This window comes from Camelus bactrianus, chromosome 12, assembly GCF_048773025.1.
Source record: "Camelus bactrianus isolate YW-2024 breed Bactrian camel chromosome 12, ASM4877302v1, whole genome shotgun sequence".
In the NCBI taxonomy this organism is placed as follows: Eukaryota; Metazoa; Chordata; class Mammalia; order Artiodactyla; family Camelidae; genus Camelus; species Camelus bactrianus.
The window spans coordinates 34,124,620-34,147,175 of NC_133550.1; the positions used below are offsets into that span (position 1 = coordinate 34,124,620).

General features: G+C 35.2%; 2 protein-coding genes across 5 annotated transcripts in view; one reads left to right on the plus strand and one right to left on the minus strand.

The window, feature by feature from the left end:
* The window catches only part of PARPBP (PARP1 binding protein), a 57,057-nt gene extending 41,376 nt beyond the window's left edge, over positions 1-15,681 (minus strand). For 3 of the 4 annotated variants that reach the window (XR_012510705.1, XM_045522496.2, XM_045522497.2), the window contains exons 1-3: positions 15,527-15,681; positions 11,778-11,933; positions 2,947-3,180 (exon numbers count right to left, since the gene is read on the minus strand). Coding sequence is in view for 3 of the 4 variants with exons in the window: in XM_045522496.2 (XP_045378452.1) it covers positions 2,947-3,180; positions 11,778-11,930 (387 nt within the window). In the remaining variant the exon portion in view is untranslated. The other variant, XM_010962801.3, reaches the window with a different exon arrangement.
* A 6-nt stretch (positions 15,682-15,687) lies between these two features.
* NUP37 (nucleoporin 37) overlaps positions 15,688-22,556 on the plus strand; it is a 41,369-nt gene continuing 34,500 nt past the window's right edge. Inside the window, exons 1-2 of the mRNA XM_010962799.3 lie at positions 15,688-15,751; positions 16,988-17,203. Of these exons, the coding sequence (XP_010961101.1) occupies positions 17,048-17,203 (156 nt within the window). The 5' untranslated portion in view covers positions 15,688-15,751; positions 16,988-17,047. The remainder of the gene's footprint in view (positions 15,752-16,987; positions 17,204-22,556) is intronic.

A 22,556-nucleotide genomic window follows, 5' to 3' on the forward strand; every position in this document is an offset into this window, starting at 1 on the left:
TGTTAAATCCCCTAGATCTAGATGTAACCTCCAAGTTTCTTAACTTTTCCTTCATTACTTCTTTTTTTTTTCTATGCTTTAAATATTTATTGTACTTGACTTTCAGGATACTAATTTGAGTTCGAATTCATCTGTTACATTGGGAAATTTTTTCTTTCTTCTTTAAGACCTAGAAAGTCTTTTGTAGGTGTATCCTTAAAAATCCTTGAGTACTTCCTATTTTTATGGATTTCAGTTCTTATCATTCCCCTCTAGCAGCTCTACTTTGTTGGGCATGTGTGTTCTCAGCTGACTCGTCTTTCTCTGGCTATTGGGACTCCTTAGGTTGTTGTTGCTTCTCTTCATTGGCTCCTTGGGGCTGAGTCGACTGCTGAGGTACATTAAGTGATGATAGTTCCACAAGTAATAGAAGATAAAATAGTCTCCACTCCTTATGGAGAAGCAGTGGAGAAAGAAACAAGCAGCCAGTCACCTGCTTAGGCTGAGGAAAAGTCTTCTTGTGGTCTCTCAAGCCTCACCAACAGTAACACCATCAATTCAGCTGCTTCCTGGCTTCTTGAGAGTCAGGAAACCCTCACACACTCACAAGGCATTTGTTGACCTTCCTCAGAAAGTCCCCAGACCTCTAGGGCTGCTAAGCTCTTCTCAGGATCTACCATTTCTGCTTCTTAGCCCAGGTCTCTGATTTGTCCTCCAGATAATCACTCAGTTCATGAGAAAGCAATCTTCACACTAATTCTCCCCACTTAGACTCCAGTTAGAATCCAAGGCCTTCTATGCCCCCAGATGTCCATGGCCCCTGCATCCACATTCTCAGGAGAGCACTTAGAAAAGTAGGAAATAAAGGGGAAAGGGGCATTGTTAAAATTACCATGTTCCCAAAACTTCCCTGTGTTATCTTTATCTTGATTTCTCATAATTCTTGCCTTATTTAGGCTACAACAAATTAGAAATAAAAAATCTTTATCAGGATAATGAAATTTCAGGACCCTGAAACTCAGATATGTTTAGAACCATCTGATATGCATCTTTAAAGATTTTTTTAGCATAAATTAGGGTTATACTTAGTGCATTTTTGAGAAATCGAAATCCATCTAGGGATATTTTCTGGCTCACTTTTTCCTCATTGGAAATTTCCTTTGAATATCATAAGTATCAGAGATCAAGTTGTTAGTATTCTAAGGTTTAAATGCAGAAAATCTACTTCATATACTACCATCTCAGCAGCTCATTCATTCCTGATGTTATGCAGAGGAGACATTGATATTTGGAGACAGAATTCCTTCAAATTTAGGCCCTTATGTACATCACACTATAAGTTGATTCACTTAAATAAGAGACTTCTTAGAGGACTTAGAGGCAAAATATAAAATGAAAACAAAGACCTCAGGCAGATTATACACTCACTGGCTTATCAGCACTTGTTTGTTGTTTCTACAACCTAATACTTATGTTTTATTAAGCTCTCTAAATTAACTTTGTGAAAAGTAGTTAAAAATCATCTCTACAAGAAAGCAAATAAAATATAACTAGGGAAGAATAAAAAAAAACTGTCTTCACTCACAAGTATCCTTATCATAGTATGAGTGTACATGTGTGGGTATGCATTTACACATGTGTGCATGTGTTTCGATCAAGTTAGAACAGGGCAAAGGTTTCCATGACACCTCAATGAGGCAAAGACAACAAATCGCCAGCCAATATCCATTTTCCCCTTCTTCCTTCGTATCAGAGCTTTCTTTTTTCTTCTGGCATGTTACTACCCAGAATAAAGACTATATTCCCTATCCTTGCTAGCATCTTAGTGTGGCCATGTGACTAAATTTTGGTTAATGAGGTGGAAGCAAAAGTGCTATATCTCTTTAAAAGGAAAGGAGAGTGCTGTGCTCTTACTACTTCCTGCTGAAAGGAATGCTGATATAATGTCTGGAGCTCTAACAGCTATCTTAGACCACAAATGATCTTGAGAGTAGAGGTCAAGAACTAAGATGGGAGAGCAAAATGACAGAAAAATCCTAGGTATCTGATAACTGCAAAGCTATCATATCAGTCCTAGATCCTTACCTTTAGATATCATTTATAAAATAATGAAATAAACTTCCATTTTCTTACACAATTGTTATTGTGGAGGTTTCTATTATAAGCAGCCAAAATACTATTCCCAAGTATAGACAGAAATATTTATAGAATATTTTAATACCTTAGGAAATACAGTAAACATTTTCTTCTAATTATGGCTACAATTATTTTTTTATTACCACTATTTAATTACCACTTTAGTGGCACTTGGTAAATGTTAAGATAACGAAAAATATTTTCAACACTTTAAAACAAACTAGATACGTTCAAATATATTCTGAAACAGTCAACTATAATGTAGACAAAACTTCAAGGAATGCTATTCCATTAATTTTAAAGTTTATACTCCATTAAAAAAAAAGGCAATGAAAATGTCTGCAAAAAAGGTATAGTGTTATTACCTCATGTATATTGCATTCAAACTATCCTCACAAAATAATACCCCATCTTAGTAAAATAATATTATTACTCCAAAGAAAGAGTCAGAGCAATCATTTATATAACATACACAAAATTAAAAGATGCACATTAAACCAAGAAAGTAAAATAAAAAACAATCCTGGACATAATTCAAAAAGAAATTATGCATTTGGGACTGATTTCTTTGTTAAATCTTTTTTTGATCTAATAAGTAGCTGTCCTTATATTTCAACCAAATAATAATACAAATTCAACAAAATTTACCACCGAAATATTTCTTTCAAGTAATGACTAGCTTTCAGGTAGCTAAATTTTCCATTTTTAACATGATCCAAAAAGCAAAAGCCTTATCAAGTTACTATAGATGTTGATATCATAGTTTAAAATAAAAATAATTCCAGCCGAATTTTAATTTGATTAAGATAGAATTGTTTAAAAAATACTTACAGGAGCTATATTGGCATAATTTTCATAATTAGAAGTCAAAATGCCACATTTTTTATAAACATCGATCAGATCTAACATGTTACTATTCTTCAAGAAATCATCATAAATCCTCCTAATGTCCTCATAATGGTCAATCACTTCCATATTTTCAACTGGTAAGTTCAATTTCTCATGTAACAAATATTTCCAGGTCAATAAGACATCGCTGAGAGAGACTGTAAATTCTCCACTGTGCTGAAAGAGAGAATACCACATATAAGATAAAGTTGGGTGCAAGATATTCATTAACTTATAATCAAGATGGAAAGTACAAATTGAATTGTCATAGAAAAGTCTACATTGAACTCCTGTGGGTTATAAAAGAACATCCAAGTAATTTTAAAACCAGATATAAAAGAAAAAGATTTTGATGATTTTATAAAATATGAACAACTGTGACAAGTTTGCACATGACAAAATTGGCAAATATATAGTCATCTTTCCTGAAGTTCATTAAATTTCTCCTACCCAAAGTGGGGTAGGAGCTATACATAAGTGCTACTGATTGGCGAAGCATTTGATTCTGTTAATATTGTTCCTTTCAGTTCTTTTTGCTAATGTATTTTTAATCTCTTATTTAAAACTGTCAATGCCATATTGAACTACTATATACCAAATTATTCCAAGTGTTAACTCTTAAAGCATGATCATAAAAATTTTTAAAAATTATGTTTCATTTCATTACTATTCCTAGGAAAGCAAAACATCAGTGCTAAAATTTGGGGTCTGAGAAGAATTTTGAACTTCCCTGCTCATTAACACACTAAACTATAACAAGTGCTAAAAAGCCACAGTCAGGTTTCTTTCTATAAGTTGTTAGATGTTACTAATAAGGCAAAATTGTTCTTTTTTTCGTCTTCTTCAACTTCTACATGATAAATTATCCCAGTTGGACACGTTGAAGACTTTTTAATTGACTGTATTTTATTCCATTTAATATTCCAGACATTAATAATGGTGCACTCCAAAACATGCCAGACCTAATTCAGTGAAAAAATTCTAACTACTCTTTCCAATGCAGCATGAGTAACAAATATTTTTAAGTATCCATACATGGTTTTGAGAAATGTATTTTGTTGTCTTCATTCACAGTTAAGGCCTATTAATATGTTAGTAGTTTCTGCTAATACCAATGTCTTTCCATTAATAGCATTTAAAAATGGGTGGGTATTCAAATAGTACTATAATTCACTGGAACTAAATTGTAACATCATCTTTAGCCAATGATGAATAATAGAAAGAAATCAAACAGAGCCAAATAATATATTATTTATACTACATATCTGACTCTCAAATCTATATTTTTATATCTTTTATAAAAAGTCAGTCACATTTTCTAGTTATTATCCAAATTTAAGACAAGGTGTCTTTACACCGCTGTAAAATATTTAACTATTCATCTATATAGTGGCAGCCAAGAAAATTATCTTTATTGTCCTTAGAGTAGGTGCCTGTTACAGCATAATTAAGAAAACTAATTATATTTCATGAAACAAGTTCCACGAACAACAACAAAAAATCAGTAACTATCAAATGTTGGATCCATAAGCCAAATGTAAGACAGACTTGCAATTTCTCAGCATTGCATCAAAATTGTATACTTTACTTCCAAATCCCACAAAGGTTATATACCATAAAATCTCCAAATGGTATTCAAGTCAAATAAATTCAGTTATTTAGAGTTTCAAAACTAAATTGTTTTCTCTGAAAAATTCCTAAAAACTATTTTGGCATATAACATTGTGTTAAAAATAAATTAAGATTTTTACCTAATGTAAATGTACAAATCTCATTCTATTGACTATAACTAGTTAAAGTAAAACTATGCATGTTCTTGATCTTGTGAGAAAAGGTTTTGACTAGATTAACAGTGTTTATACTGGGATTGTAAAAACATTTTAAATCCAAATAAAAATGCACTCCAGATATCAGTTTTCATGATCAGGTGCCCACCATGACAGCATATTCTATTATTCAAACCAGTAACAACTGATTGAGAGAATCTGTGGTCAAATCAGAAAATGTTTTGCTAGGAAAACATGCCAGCTGGCTAATATCTGAAGGAAGTTCAAAATGTTCAATGCTTTAGTTCTCTGATGGCTATAAGAAGGATTCTATCTCACAAGAATAAAATGAGAAAAAGTGAGAGTTACACATTTTCAGAGCACTCGTACTTTGTATATTTTACTGAAGTTATTTTTATAATTACTCAAAATTTTAAATAAATTTTACATTTTTAACTAATGAGAATTTTTACTGTTAGCAAAAGAGAAAAGATAACTGGTTTACTTAAGAGCGTTAATTGTCTGTGTGTGGGTAAGATACTGAAAGTCCTCTAAGTCAGCTTCCTTGGTTATGAAGTGAGATTGTACAGATTAAATAACACCTGATAAATGGTAGATAATAAAAAATGTCAATTTCCTTTCTTTTCTTATTGAAAATAAAATAATTGTTAGTTTGTTGGGGGAGGGGTGGTAGATAAATGTAATACAATTTTAAAAACTGTTTCTTCTTATTTGTTATGTCACTGTTGGGTCTTTTTCAAATCAACCACAGGTGCTGTGATTGCTGTCCATGAAGTTATAAAATTAATACCTTTGTTTCATCCAATGGAACATTTGTAATGTTCTTAAAGCTATTTAAGGTGAGAAATAGCTTTAGTAATGTAATTGCCAGACAGATTAAAACTATGAAGCCAATTCCAAAGAAAGAGAAGGCTAAAATTTTATTTGCAATGTAGTAATAGAGTTATACGTATTTTCCATATAATGAAGTCAGTAATCCTCAATGAATCTATAATAGATTTACTCTTTAGCAGCATAAAACTGCTAGAGAGGTGTCATATAATTTAAGCTAAAATATCTTCCCCCTCAGAAAACATGCCAAAAACCTAAAACTCAAAGGTTATTTTAATGTATCATTTATTTTTCCCCACTAAAGCAGTTAAGAAAACATACCAATAGACAGAATACAAACTCTACCAGGTATTCAAAGGTTTTATCGTAGTCAAATTCAGTTGTAAGGACTATACTTTAGGGACTTATGTTCTCAAACTTCAGAGAATTAAAAGTCTAAATAAAGCTTAAACAGGGTGGAAAGTATACGTGAGGGATACACATAACCAATTCCACATTTTTACTATCTGATACTTTCAAATGCATCTGCAGGCATGTGTATGATGTTTCATATTGCTGAGGGACTTGGAAGTCTGAGCACAGATGGGATGCCTGAGCTAACTCTGTATATGGAGAGTTAAAGTAAAACTGAACCACAACCCACCATCTCCACTGCACACATGCACACACATACGTGAACTGAGAAAAGTTCAGTTCCAATTCACCTCTCCTTTCCTCTTCCACCCAGAGTCTCAATTCTCATACTGAATTAAGTAAATTAACAAGTAGGAAGAGACCCTTAGTGAATGCTACGTAGACAAATCCTGAAGAAAAAGTGACTTGGATTGAATTATTTCAATATGTCAAATTTTTTACAACGAGAACTAAATTTTCTGCAGGGTATATTTCATTTTGCTTGTGGATGTATTTATTTTTTAATTATTCATAAACAAACAATAGGAAGTGCTTTGAACATGGTCTGTTTGATACCAGAACAATAGCCCTCAATCACTATATAATAATGATTCTTAATTTCTTCACTTTCTCTCTCTCTTTATTTTCCAGTGCATGGCCACCAAGGTTTAACCTTCAGCTAACCCACTCCATTTATACAATATTCTTAGACTCTATTACTTACCTTAGTACCATTTCTTCAGATTACTAAAGAAGGACAGATTTGCTTTAAAAAATGCTGAGGCAGTAAAATTGGCAAAACTTGGAAATGAATTTCAAAGGGGAGCAAAGGAAAGTGATTCTGTGATGACTCGGGTGTCTAGCTCCAGTGACTAAGTGAATAATGGAAGGTAAGGTAGGTAAGTTGATGGAGCAAACAATATGGTCTACTTTTAAAAACTGATGTGAAGACAGTAATGGGACATCAAGGTAAAATATCCAGTGTCAGCAGACAGGTCTGGCATATAAATACTGATGAAACAACGTAAGGGAAGCATATCCAGTGAAAGTGGGTAAAATGGCACACACTGGAAGACACTAACAAATTGTATAACAAAGAGAGTATCTAAAATACATATAGAACTCTTTTAAAGAGTAAGAAAGAGACAAAAACAAGTCAACAGTAAAATAATCATAGGATATGAATAGACAGTTTAAGAAAAGGATACCTAAATGATCAGATAAGAATTTTAAAGTGCTTAAATGCTCTAGTTACCAGAAGAATTAAAGTGAAATACCACTTTTTCTCCATTCTAATAGTTTGATAACATCTAATATGGAGAGAGATAAGAAAATGATACTCTCCTACACAGTCGACATAAATGTCAATTCTAACAGCCAAGCTGAAGAGTAGTATGGAAGTATCAAGTCAAATTACAGATGTATCTACTATATGACCCATTGAGTATGGGGGCCTAGAGAACATCTCATTTAGTGCACAGACATCTCGTTTCAGTGCCCAACTGCTTGTAATACAAAAAAAACTTCAATAAAACTCCAAGGTCCATCAAAGAATAAAATCTACCAGTTATACAAAGGTTGACTGTTAAAAATGAATAAATCTGATCAAGTCTTCTGTCTATCAGTACCTGAAGAAGTCCTGAAAACAATGTTGGATGATAAAAACTAGATGCAGAAAGAACGTATACCATCTCCTATAATTTTAAAATAGCACATTAACAGGGCAATTTGCCCAACTGGATAAACAGAGAAACTCCTCCTGGTATAAAATATCTAAAATTATGGGAGGAAATAGGAAAACTTTTTTAAAGCATGACTGGATTGTCCATAAGAGAAGGGAAGTTACAAAAGATCGAAAGCGATGAAAAAATGACAAAGGGGTAAGCGAATGGCAGGGTCTGTGCTTCCTTGGTGTCTACCATTCCCTGGCACTTAAGAACCTGTTTTTTATGAACTCTGAGCACATAATTTAGGAGACAAAATTGACCAAAAGAAGATGGGAAGCTGGATCAGAGACCCTCCCTGCCCACTATGCCATATAAAGCTAAAAGCCCCTAAAGGTGAACACTCTTAGTGTGTCCACTAGAAAAAAAAAAATCTGCCTAGCAGAGGGTGATGGTAGAAACACTTGCTGGTGAAGAGATTTCTGAATAGTCTCAGCATTGTGCTTACCTCTCTGGGTAATCTTCTCTTAAATTTTTGCCTAATAATTAGTTTCTGCTGAGGTAAGGGACACTAGTCATCCACCTCAGCAGAAAATTGGAGGTTTATCCCCTGGACAGGGTAAAATAGTCCATGAATTGAAGAGTGCAGTTAAGAAAAAGAGTATCCAAATGAAAACCATAGGAGTCACTTGACAGTTTACTGAATTTTGACACTCCTTTCAGGCATCAACACATTGGCAGTTCAACTTTACACCATTCACGCAGGAAGAAAGACGACTTCTAAAGAAACTATTCCAAAATGGATATCTATAGATATCAACATCAAAGGTTCCCCAACCAAATGACCCAGTAAGATCAGGTTGCCAAGCCCTAACCCTGCACACAGAACTTCCAATAAGCATTTGGGTACTCCACTTAAATATAGGCGAATGGTCAAAGATCACCATGAAGGAAATCTCTAATTGGAAGAAAGGAAATCCTTCCCAAATAAAACTAACAAAAACAAGGAACTTAGAGGAAAAAGATTATGCAAGAAGAAAACCTCAACAAAATATTATTAATAGTCTCAAAGGGGAAAATATTAGATGCTGGAAGCAAGAGCAGCATGATATTTTTAAAAGATAGAGAACAAAAAAAAGCTCAGGTAAAAAAGAGGATGACAGCAGAAAATCCAATAATTATTTCACTATTAAACTAAAAAAATACTAAATATTGGTTGAAAGAAAAGTAAAACAAGGTGAATCTATAAATAAACTGATACATCCACACAATGGAATATCATTCACTGCTAAAAAGAAATGAGCTATCAATCCATGAAAAGATATAGATGAACCTTAAATGCATATTACTAAATAAAAGAAGCCAATAAGAAAAGGCTATATACTATATTCCAACTACATGGCATTCTGAAAAAGGCAAAACTATGGTGACAGTAAAAATATCAGTGGTTGCCAGGGGTTGGGGAGAGGGAAGGATGAATAGGTGGAGTACAGAGGATTTTTAGGGGCAGTGAAAACATTCTATACAATACTATAATGGTGGATATATGTTATTACACATTTGTCAAAACCCACAGAATATACAATACCAAGAGGTAAAGACTCAGGATGTCTGCTACTTTCTATCAAATGGTTCAAACAGAATAATAATGGTAATATGCATATATGTATGTGTGTATTTGTACAATATATACATGTATATACTTATATTTTATATACACTTATAAAATACTAAAAGAATAATGCTGCAAATGTGGCAAAATGTTAATAACTGATGAGTATAAGTGAAGGGCATACAGGAGTTCAGCATATTATTCTTGTCATTTTTCTAGAGGTTTAACATTTTTTCAAAATAAAAAGTCAAAATTGCTACTTCCTTTTTTTTTTAACATACCTATATGAGACTGATTTTTAACAATTATTATAATTAAAAACAAGGAACAAATGGGACTTGTAACCACCACCGCCACTGCCTTTCAGCTACAATGGCCCATCTGCATTTTCTCAAACTCTATCCGCAGCCTCTGGCCAATCCGCAGTCTCCTGCCACAGGACCTCTGCATATGCTATTCCTCCATCTTCATCCTGTCCCTCAACTCTTTTGACTAATTTTAAGCCCTCTCTTACCTTTAAGGATTAGCTTTCTCTCTCTCACCAGATCAACTCCCTGGTGTCATAGCATCAAATACCTCTTCTTCTCACACCAATAATTTTACATTTATTTGTATTACCCTCTATATAATGTCTGTCTCGCCTACTAGGCAATAAGTGTCACAAAGGGAAGAGCCATGTCAAGCTTTGTTCATCATTTTAACCCCAACACTTATCACAATGCTAGGCACATAGCTGAAGCTGAACAAAAGAAAAAAAGAAATCTGTGGAAAGGAGGAAGAGAGGGAAGAAATTAACATTTATATAAATAGCTGAACAATTGTATTAGCCTCCTTGCTGTTCCTTAAACATGCCAGGCATATTTGTACTTCAAGGCCCTTGCATCTGCCATTCCTTTTGCCTGGTAGTCCCCTCCCACAAAAAATCCCATGACTTCTCCTTTCCTCCCCTCTTGCAAATCTTTGTTCAAATGGCTACTTCTTGATAAGGCCAACCCTATTTCAAATTGCAAGAACTCCTCCACCCCAAACTCTGTACACTCGTTAGTTGCATCTCTGCTTTATTTTTTTCCCTGCAGCACTTATTATTATCTAAAATACTAAATATCTTATTTATTAGAGTATTATCTGTCTCTCCTCATTAGAAGGTTAATTCCATAAAGCAGGGATTTCCTTCAGTGCTGTATTTCTAATGTTTAGAATAATGTCTAGCACATAGTAAAAATTCAATAAATATGTTTGAAATAACTGCCTACCTAAGATAGAATTTTGTCAAAGTTTTTCTATGTTCAAAATTTATCCTAATACACATTATTTTAAATATGCAAAACAACCAACTATCCATGCATAAGAAAAACTTTCTTTTACATTAAGATTATGTAATTCCTAATTTTAAAGTCTTAAATCATTCTTCCTTTTTCAAAATGATGGTCCTATTCACTATTTTTTCTTCAATGGCTTTATGTGCCAACATGAGAAATGTTCAAATCTGTCAATGTCTAATTTGGGGGGGGGAGGGGTGTTTACTGGTATATGCAGTTTAAAAGTCTGGTAATTGACATATGGGATTAAAATAATTCATTAGAATGTCATTTCACTACCTAGCCCAACAAACCCACCGAAACTATTCCAACCCTCAAAAGTAGTTTTCTCTTACCATCTCAAACCATCTCTTTACCATCTTCAAAACATCAAGATTTTAATCTCCCTGGATGCTTCTTCGGAACTAACTTTCTTCTTCTTATATCTTCTCTTTAAATCCTCCCATGCAAAGACTTCCCTCCTTTAAGACTAGCATGTAAAATCCAAGAAGCCTTTCCTTACCACGCCAGCCTACACTCACACTTGTCTCATCTGAACACGTCTAATCCTTTAGGTAGAGCTTATTCCAAACATTAATTTGGCCCAAGCTAAATATGTAAGAATCACTTCAGATTAAAAAAAGGTTAAATGGTTAAAAAAGGACAATTTCCAGAGTCTCAGTGCAGATTAGGAGAATCAGGTTCTGAGACTGGGGCTGAGGAGCCAGGATTTTTTAAAAGCCCTCCTGAATGATTCTGATTTGCAGGTTGGCTTAGGAATAATTATACCATACAGTCTGAAATTAGTCATATAATACTTGGATTATATTTTAATAAACATTATTTATGTATGCCTTCTAGAATCTTATTTAGAGAAGTCTTATAAAATAATTTTCAACCATAATAATCATAATAGTTGCATGTTTACCTTAAGATTTTAAATTAAACATTAAATGTGCATGTCCTACGTTAAATTATACATATAAAGGCCTTATTTTGAAACAAATTATTTCAAATTCAATTGTAATATTTTGACACAGATATCCAGAGGCATTTGTGAAAACAGCATATTGCTATTATCATAGGAGGGTGTATATTGCAAAGAAATTAATTTAATTAAGCTTATTCAAATGGGCAAAAACCAAAATACACTTTAAAAAAAAAGTTAACCTAAATACAGTCTACTAACCTGTTTGTTGTTCTCTGCCATGGAAAGCTGCAATGCCAATAGCATGGAGTCTGCACCACACACAGTAGTCCTCTCAGAGTTACAAAGAGTATGCCAATTCCTTCTGAACTCTCTAATCATATCCATAACAGACTTCTGGTTAAGCACAGCCATCCTCTTAAAGCAGGACAGAATACAATGTTAAAAAGACTTATTTTAATTGGAAATTGATATTTAACATATGTAAGGAAGCAGGGTTTGAGAAAAATAAGTAGTGAACAAGAAGTCATTTCATATTTACTAAGACTGCTTTTAATTAAATTTAGGAAAACAGAATAGAATTTCTGCCCAATCATACTTTCCTCTCCTTTATTTTTAAGCCAAATCTTTTGAAATAGCAAAATCTAACCTTCAATGTGAAAATTCATACAAAACAGATAAACACAAATTTTGCAAACTTGTAATAACAGACACAAATATAGCTAATTAAAGCTGTATTTTAAAAATATTTATTTTGAGATAGATAGCAATATCTGCGGTAGATTGAAAAAAAAAAAAAAAAGTCAGTTTCCTCCCATCCCTATATTTTTCCAAAAAGGATGGTCTATTTTCCACCCCTTTGAATCTGGGTCAGCCATGTGACTTGATTTGACCAATAGAATGTGGCAAAAATGCCATCATAGGAGTTCCAAGCCTAGAGCTTCTAGAAGGCCAGTTTAGAAAAGAGTTAATACAGCAAGCCTGACTACTATCCTTCGAAATGCACACTTACAGGGTTGACCCTTGATTGGCATCTGGGAACTCAGATTTCAGGAGGGTTTCCAGTAAGAATGTCTCACTGTGCCTAAACTATTTGTACAAACAATGTAGTTTACTCTGAATACACTCTTTCCTTTTGAATCTGGAGTTTGGGGACATAGAGGATACCTACATGTTCAGCCACCAGTAAAAACCCTGGGCGCGGAATCTGTAAAGAGCTTCCCTGACAGACAACATTTCATATGTGTTGTCATAATTTGTTGCTGGAAGAATCAAGCATATCCTGTGAGACTCCACTAAGAAGAGACTTACGGAAGCTTGTGCCTGATCTCCCCTGGACTTCTCCCCATGTACCTTCTTCCTTTGCTGATTTTGCTTGGTATCTTCTTGCTATAATAAATTATAGCCATGAGTACAACTATATGCTGAGTCCTCTTAGCAAATTACCCAACCTCAGGTGGTCTTGGGGGCCTTCACACAAGGCCTTGTAATTTTAGCTCTTACTCTCTTGCTTCTCTCAGAATGATGTATGAAGAGGTCCAAGTTAGCCCGCTGGAGAGTTCATATGGAGGAGAACCAAGGCACTCCAGCTGACAACCAGTACCAACCCACAGACATGTGAATGAGGCCATCTTAGATTATCTAGCTCCAATCTACCTGCCAGATGAAATACAACAACATAAGTGATCCTAGGCAAGACCAGCAGGACCACCTAGCTGAGTCCAGTTTAAACTGCTGATCCACAGATTCATAAATAAACAAAATGATTATTGTTTTAAAGCCACTTAATTTTGGAGTGGTTTGTTACACAGCAATAGACAACCAGTATAATAACAAGCTAATATTTAGAAGCTTTCCTGGTACCAGACACTTTTCAAACGCTTGGTATTTATTACCTTATTCAATCTTCACAAGAGTTTATGAAGAAAGTCTATTATCCTCATTTTACATCTGAAGAAAAGTATGCCATGTGTCATTCAGCTAGCAAATGACCAAATAGACCTAAGTCCAAGATGCCTAACTCCAAAAGCTATGCTCTTCAATCACTACATTACATAAGTTCTCCTGACAGACAAAAGCCTTTCAAAATAATTGGATGTAGTTTCAATGTTTATATATCCAAATCGATATGAGGCAGCCAATTCCTTTCTCTGAGTTTATAGACATGATTACTAAAGTTTTTTCCCCTACTTTCTGTTAAGTACCCTAGTCTCCAACATATTCATGTGCCATTATCTTATTTTGGGTATTTTACTTTACACATCCCATTTACTTACTCCTGTAATATTTTTTTCCTTTTTTTTTTAATGTGTTATAAACAGAATTCCAGTTGTTTACCAGGTATCTTGGGTTTGTATGATCAAAAAAAATGGGCATTTGCCATTTACAAAAAAATAATTTATAGACATAATCAGTGGTGCAATTTAAAAGTACAGGAAGAAGACTATAAGTTAAAATATCTACAAAAAATACAAATCCTACTAAACAGCTAAAAGTTATATTTATCTTCAAAGTATCACCCTCATCACTTAAAAGAAAAAAAAAAAGTGACAAAGTAAAGCTTCAGTGATATGATCAGTTTGCCTGAAATAAATCTTTTGTAGTAAACTATTTACTGGTATTTTTTAAAGATACTATGACTGTTCTGAATCCTGGCTCCACCACTTACAAGCTGTGAGAGCTTCCCTAAGTTATGTCACCTCTCCCTGCATCAGCTTGCTTGTACTGAAAATGAAATAATAGTCCTATCCCACAGGGTTTTTTAAAAAGTAAATGACATAAATATAAGTTAAGCTTTTAGAACAACGCCTTGTATATATAAAATTCAGCAGTCATCCAGATGTCAGCCCACTTTTTGGAAAGGGTCAAATGGTAATCATTTGAGGCATACAGGCCATACACTCTGTTTCAACTACTCAATTTGACCTTGCAGTGTGAAAATAGCCACAGACAATACATAAACAAATAAGCGTAGTTGTGCTTCAGCAAAACTTTACAGAAAAGGAAATCTGACTTTCATATAATTTTCATATGTCACAAAATATTATTCTTCTTTTGATTTTTTTTTCCCAACCATCCAAACATGTAAAATCCGTGCTTAGCTCAGGAACTGGCTACACAAAGACAGGAAGTGCCGCCAGTTTGCCAACCCTGGTCTAGTCCCAACTCTTCCAGTAGCTGGCTGGCTGTGTGAGCCCAGGCAACAAGCTTTACACCTGACTGCCTAGGTAGAGGTTTAACACCTTGCAGCCAGTTATGAGAAGTCAATGAAACAATGAAAATGCAAGCATTCTGAACGTCAGGCTGCACTATACAAAAACAGAAGTAGAAGGCGGCAGCGATAATAAAACACTTGTTTTTGAAAAACTGGATTCCAGGCTGCACTGTAGCAAAAATTGTAAGATGGGAAAATGTCACTGGGGAGGCAGTAAAATGGTTAAAATAACTACAGACCAGGGTCTACATCCAGGGTCCCCATTTATTGGTTATGTCCTTCAGTATTTAAAATACCTGATGAACATAAATTTCTTCATCTGTAAAACGGGGAAGATATCTCCTATTTCATAAACTTACCAGACGTTACTGAGACAAGTAAATAATCCCCTTAGTGCCGGGCACTTAGTAGATGCTCCAAAAACATGTCAGTCGTTACTGCTCATTGTCAGAAAGCAGGTCCTGAAACAGTTCCTTGGGAGGATATAATACGGAGAGGTCGAGAGCTGCGGGATTGGAATCTATATACGTCTCGGGACTGGAACCCTGGCTTCTTGCTTAACTAATGACTCTAAGTAGGGCTCTGTGGGCCTTCGGCTTCCAGTCTTCAGATGACCCCTCAGGAACTTCCAGCTCCAACCAGCACTGGGTCCTATGAACTCTGTTCAACACCCTCAGTCCAAAACAGGCTCCAAAGCAAAGACACTGCACAAATACGGCGCTTTGCTGTCACCGAAAAACCTTCACAGCGTTCCACTTAAAGTGCGACAGGCGCGCGAGGAAGAGGCGACACTCACCTGGCTCGGGGAAGACCCGGTAGTTGCGGCCTTGTCTGAAGAAAGGTCCAGCCAGGCTGCAGTGCAGCAGCTGTTCGAGTGGTCGCGGGTTTATGTTTTAAATCTCGCGGGAGAGCCCGGGAGCCAATCGCCGCTCCCGCCCTCTGACCCGGAAGCAGAGCCGGCGCGCGCACCGCCCCGCAAGTAGCCACCATCTCCTCTCTGGCGGCTTCCAGGCGTCCTCTGGTGCGTATCGCGCGTGAGCCCAAGGGGGAGCTCCGCTATGCTGCTGGCTGCCCCGCACCCCCCCATCCCTGGGAGTTCCTCCTCTCCCCCAACCATTTCCACCCCTGTCCCCGCTGACCTCGGGTTCGGGGAGGTGATAGCAGGGTCTTGCGGGACTTGCCTCGCACTGGGAGAGGCGTCCGGGCTCTTTGCAGGGTCTTCTCTTATTTCCTCCCTCCTTTGCTCTAGTAATTTTAAAGGGGCAAGTCCAGCCCACCGTGTACAGTGAGACCCTGAGAATGTAATTAGACTGGGCACTACTTTAATGAGCAATTAGGGACCGAGTTTCCTGATATAAGATCTTTTGCATTTCCCACACCGATATCGTATTGCTTATCACCCTTAACAAATGTCCAGTCTTTGATGCCTACTCATAAGGTTACTAGTTTATAGACTTTCCGAAGTGGAACATTTCATATGATTCTGAGCAAATATTCATCAGGTGTTTGATGTGTTTGTTATGGAGCCCAGCTGTTTTCAGGACAACTCCTGCCGTCCAGTTAAAAAGAAAAACAAAAACAAAAACAAAAACAAAAACCTCTTTAAAATCCATAAGCCTCATCTGGGAGTGCTACTTCCAGACTGCACTCCAGGCCATGAAAGGTTGAAGTTTCGTGCCTGGTTTTATGAATATTATTTTTATATTACATTCTGGCACTCCTTTTTCCAGACTGTATATTTTGTATCTACTTAGAACTATAGCACTTTTCATATTGAATCATAAATAACCCTGGATGGTGAGCTCCTTCAGGAGTCTGGGTTTCTATTTTCTAGCACTGGTGTCCAACATGTAGTAGTCTTTCTGGCTCCTCATATGAGCTTGGCAAGCTAATGACTCAGTTTCTTCCTCTGTAAAATGGGGCCCATAGGTTATATCTCCCACTTAGGTTTATGCAAGTATTAGGTGTGATAATATCGGTAAAATACCTAACATGATGCCAGCAAATAGTGCTCCATAAATGTTAACTTATTAATTTTTATGAATGTATTATTAATGTGATTACATCTTTAAGTACTTGCTATATCTTTTAAACAAAATTTTTTGGTAACTTACTCTGCAAGTATCACTCAAAAAGTAAGTACTTTTTTTTTTTTTTTTGACCTTCCTGTTGCCACATCCTTATTTTGATTCATTTGTTGGAAATAGCTAACATTTTGACAGGTTTTATCTAACTGTGTCTGTGCTGTAATCCACAGTTTCGTGACCTTGACCAATAGAAGTCTATTTTTACAACTGCACAAGTTTTACCATACAGGATGAAGCAAGATGCCACAAGAAATGCTGCCTACACTGTGGATTGTGAAGATTATGTGCATGTGGTACAATTTAATCCCTTTGAGAGTGGGGATTCAGGAAACCTAATTGCATATGGTGGCAATAATTTTGTGGTCATTGGCACATGTACTTTTCAGGTTAGTATAGAAAACTGCAGTGAATTACAGTGAAGATATTTCACTAATAAGAAAACTTACACAAACTTTGGTAAAGTTTGGCTAAACTTTGAAAGTATATTGAATTTGAATGTTAAAAAGGTGATATGAAGAACTGCAGGGAAACACATTCCCAGTGATAACAGATGCCTGAGATTTGTGCAAACATTAAATAGGTAGTTAAAAAGAAAAATACAGTTGACCTTTGAACAATATGGGTTTAAACTTCGTGATCCACTTATACACAGGTGTTTTATTCCAATAGAAAGTACTAGGCTACACTGTTGGTGGGAATGTAATTTGGTGCAGCCACTATGGAAAACAGTATGGAGATTCCTTACAAAACTAAAATTATGGTTACCATATGATCCAGCAATCCCACTCCTTGGCATCTATCTGGAGTAAACTAATTTGAAAAGATACATGCACCCCACTGTTAACAGGCGCACTATTTACAATAGCCAAGACATGGAAACAACCTAAATGTTCATCAGCAGATGATTGGAAAAAGAAGTTGTGGTATATATATACAATGAAACACTACTCAATCATAAAAAAGAATGAACAAATGCCATTTGCAGCAACATGAGTGGATCTAGAGATTATCATACTAAGTGAAATAAGTCAGAGAAAGAGAAATATCATGTATCACTTGTACATGGAATCTAAAAAATGATACAAATGAACTTACTTACAAAACAGAGACAGACTCACAGACATAGAAGACAAACTTATAGTTATCAAAGCAGAAAAGGCAGAGGGAAGGATAACAGGAGTTTGGGATTAACAGATATAAAATACTATATGAAAAATAGGTAACAAGGTCCTACTATATAGCACAGAACTATATTCAATATCTTATAATAACTTATAGTGAAAAAGAATATGAAAAGGATTATATATATGTATAACTGAATCACTATGCTGTACACCAGAAACTAACACAACATTGTAAATCAGCTATACTTCAATAAAAAAAAATTCCAATCCAGGTGTAACTGAAATTCTGCAGTTCCTCATCTGTGAATTTAACCAACAGCAGATCATATGGTCCTTAGTCCTGTAGTATGTATATATTGAGAAAAATCTATGTATAAGTGAATCCACACAGTTCAAACCCATGTTGTTCAAGGATCAACCATACTTAACACGGTTTTGTGAGAATGTTGTGAGTTGGTACATATACAGTTCCAAGAAGGAATCTGACACGTTTAATACATATGTATGTTTTAGCCGTCATTGGATTTGGTCGTTGGTGACACTCAGGCACAGCCTCATATTTAATCACCAAAGTAAGATTGCTTTGTGGTAAGCATGCTCTGTTTTCTCACCAGAAAGCTAATTCTACATGTAAGAGAGACTTTGAGCAATGAGAGGTCACCTCAAGAATCTCTGGTTAATCTTTGGTTATCAGAATATTATTCATGGAAGAGTATTTCTCAAATTAAGGTTAATCAGTGGGGTAATTTGGCAGTGACCAATTTTCAAAGATTTAAAATAACTTTATCGTCAAAAGTGATAATTATAAACATTGTAAATATTATTTCCTCTTTTACTCAGGAGGCAGTTAAGTATCTTACAGTATTTTGACATTGTAGATGCAGTTTAACACTTTACAGTGCAATAAATGTATTAGGTTATACACAGACTGTGTGCATATTTACCCTAAGGAGGAAGTACAAATTAAAAACTTCATTTTATTGATGTCTGAGTAGAATACAAGAGCTGTTACATTATCCCACATGTCTCTTAAGGTTGGGGTAGGAGTTTCTAGCTTTTAGACTAAATATGACCCTCAGCCAGATTTTAGCTGGACTACCAGGTTAGAATCATAAAAAGTCACACGGTTAAGAGAAATTATACAACGGTCTTGAAAAAAACTGAAGGGAAAACATTTTTCTAATGCTGGCTACTAAAGGATAAAGCAGTCCCCTGGAGGTGAAGTTGATATTTTACTTCATTACTTTTTAAATTAATAGTCGTGAGCATAGAATTGTATTCAAAAGTACTGAAAAAATATCCTTCATCTCTCATTTATGTCAGCTAAGAAATGTTGAGGGAGAAAGTCAAGAAGGGAGAAAAAATCAGGAAAAAAGAAAGGCAGAGGTGATGGGTGGCAGAGAAAATGGGAACAAAGAGGGGAAAATGACAAAAATGAGAAAAAAAGAACTAGCAAAAAATATTGGTATTTCTCTGTTAAGATTTGTGGTCATATGCTTGTCCCTGTTGATCCTCAGTCCTGTGAGATTGGCAGTGTAGCTCTTACCCCCTAATTATCTAAGGAAAGAATTGGATTTTTATTAATTTAGCAAGGAATGAACATAAATTATATTTATACCAGGTACTGGAGTTACAGTTAAACAACTGTCCCTGTCTTCATGGAGTTTCCATTCTACTTCAAAGAAGTTCAGGGATTTATCTGACTAGTAACTGAAAAAACAATATCTAGACCCCATTTTCAAACCCCTGTTCTTTTCCTTCTATGCTGCTATTCAGGTAGGTTGAAACCAGAGTACAAACAGTTCTGGAAGAGAATCGAGTTTCAGTAATTTGCCCTTGGGGATTCAGATTTCTTCTTTTGAGTTATTTTTTTTTTTTTATCTAATTAAGCACTATTAAATGTTGTTCCTATTCTTTCATGCTAGGACCTTCAAGTCTATAGCACTCAACTTCTTACCCTGAGAGAAAACTACGTAAATGTGAATTGAATTGAAAGATTTCCACATTCCTATCAGAAAGGCAATCCTCATTCTAAGACTGTTAGGAAAACACTGCTGATACAGTGAATTTTAATTTCAACAAAGCATTTTTTAGAATTTCATGGTATTCTTTTCAATATCATGTTGGAAATTTAAGCCAAATGATAGTACTATTGATTGGTGTCATGTATTTGTGGAATACTCATTAAATGCAGATAGGTGCTGGGAACTGATGATACATACTTTAAAAAAGCAAGGACGCTGCCTTCAAGGAAATGTAAGGCCTTTATATGCTTTAAATATAAAGCAATGCAATAAGATAACTGCTGTAAAAGCCCTGCATGTGAAGGAATGAAGCGTGAAAGGAACCATGGAAGTTTCTAAGTCTATTCAAAGGGCCATTGATAATGAATTGCAGCCTCAACTGGGACTTGGATAAGAACACTTAACTTAGGCAAGCACATTGAATTTATATAGGACGTGAAGCCGAGAAGGATATCTAATTCTGTGCGTGACAGACTTCATTTAATAGATTTTTATTGAGCATCTGTTGTATGCCAGACTCCAAATATCATTTAATAGATTAGATTAATGGGCCAAAAGTTGAAAAAGTAAAATTAAAGATGAATATGAAGTCTTAAAATGCTAGACTGCTAGAAGGCAGAGTCATGACTTAGAGTTTCAGTCACCTGGATGTTCACCATGAAGCAGTGTAATGATTAAACTGCCAAAGGAAGTTAATTCAATTCTGTCCAGTAGAAATGCAGTGTGAGGCACAAATATAAATTTAAATGTTGTAGTACCCACATTTTAAAAAGTAAAAAGCAGGTGAGATTAATTTTAATAATATATTTTTTACCCAGCACATCCAAAATTTTTATGTGTAACCGATATAAAAATTATTGAGATACTTTATATTCTTTACATACTAAGTCTTTGAAATCTGGTGTAGATTTTTCACTTTATAAAGTGTACCTATTTCAGCTTGAGCTAGCCACATTTCAAGTGCTTACTAGCCCCATGTGGCTAGTAACCACTATGCTGGACAGCACAGCTCTGTATTCTCCTCTGTCAATTGACAATAATGTTTAATGTTTACTCAGTTCTTAGCAGTATATTATGATTCAAAGGAGGTAATGTATTTGAAGACAAGTTTCAGAGTGATAATAAAGTATTTTAAACTGTCAAGTGAAAGAAGGATTTGATTCAGAATGGTAAATATTTCTTGTGTTGTTTGTCAATTCTGTTTGAGTGGAGTTGTTGCTTATAATGCTTTAAGACTGATGCTTGAAATTGCTTCTTTGAATGTGTTCACCTAGGGGAGATCAGCTATGGCCAGATATTTGCCATCAATCAGTGAGTTAGACTTAGTCTGTATGGTTCCAGAGAGCAGAATTTGGAGCAATCAGTAGAATTTACACAGCTTTTGGTTTAATGTTAAGGAGAACTCTTCTAATAATTAGAACTCCCCCCCAAAATTGTATAAGCTCCCCCAAGAAGTAGGTAGTTCCCTGTCACTGGAAAATGTTCATAGAAAGATTGTGCAGACTCTTTTTTACAATGTTCTGCTAGAGATTTAAGCATTAGTTGAAAGAATTAAACTTGGTAAACTTTGCAATTTCATCCAGCTAAAATTCTGCATTTGGCCTTAAGTGGGTGTGGTGGGAGGGCCTGCCAATTTCAAATCCTTAGAATAGCCCTTTCATCAACCTGGCCTTGCCCCAACCTCAAATATGCTGGAGCCTTGTATAATGATTTGTATTATAGCAAGTTTTCCATAGTGTCTTAATTTCCTGCCTATACAATACTGCATACACCCCAAACTAAACACAAAATTGCATTCATCTCTGCGTATACCCGCCCCCCACACACACACACACACCCTGGCCTTTTAGTTGGCTCAATGGCAAACATTGCTGCCAGGAAAAAAGTTTTCACTGGTAATACATAAAGCCCAGGCTGTACAGTCCCTGGGATTTCTTTAGCCCCACGACCACCCAATGACTCCGTATACACTTTGGACAACAAATTATAGGACCTAATTGTCAATACTGTTGTTACAGTAGCAAAATAATGTTTGTTTTGATGGTAAAAACTTCATTTTTAGGAGATAGATTTGTCAAGTGTGGAAAAATAAATGTAACCTAAACTATGAAGTCAGCTATGATTAGTCTTCTAACACTTTAAAATTACTTAGTGGTTGCTCTTTGGCATATCTGGCTGTTAGCTATACAGTTATTATACAGACAAATTATGAGGTAATAAATTTTGACAGTGTTTTTCTTTCCTTGATAAATGCATTTGTGTTTCCTTTTTTCTGCTAACTCTGAGTTCAGCTGGAATTTAAAGTTATTTTCCAGGAGTATCTGAATTATGTAGAGAAAGATATATGTAATATATTTGTGAAATGCTTTGCTGGGATTCTAAAGGCTATCTTGGAAAATTTAACACATCCACTAGGATTCAATTAAACTACATATTACAAAACTTTGCATTTAGATTCAGGATGAATGAAATTCTTAGACCAGTCCTTCAGATAATTCCTATCTGTATAGACATATGTATTCTATTAAATATCAATTTTAATCTGCTCTGGATATTTTCACTGATATTTTATAGTATTATAAACTTTTGTA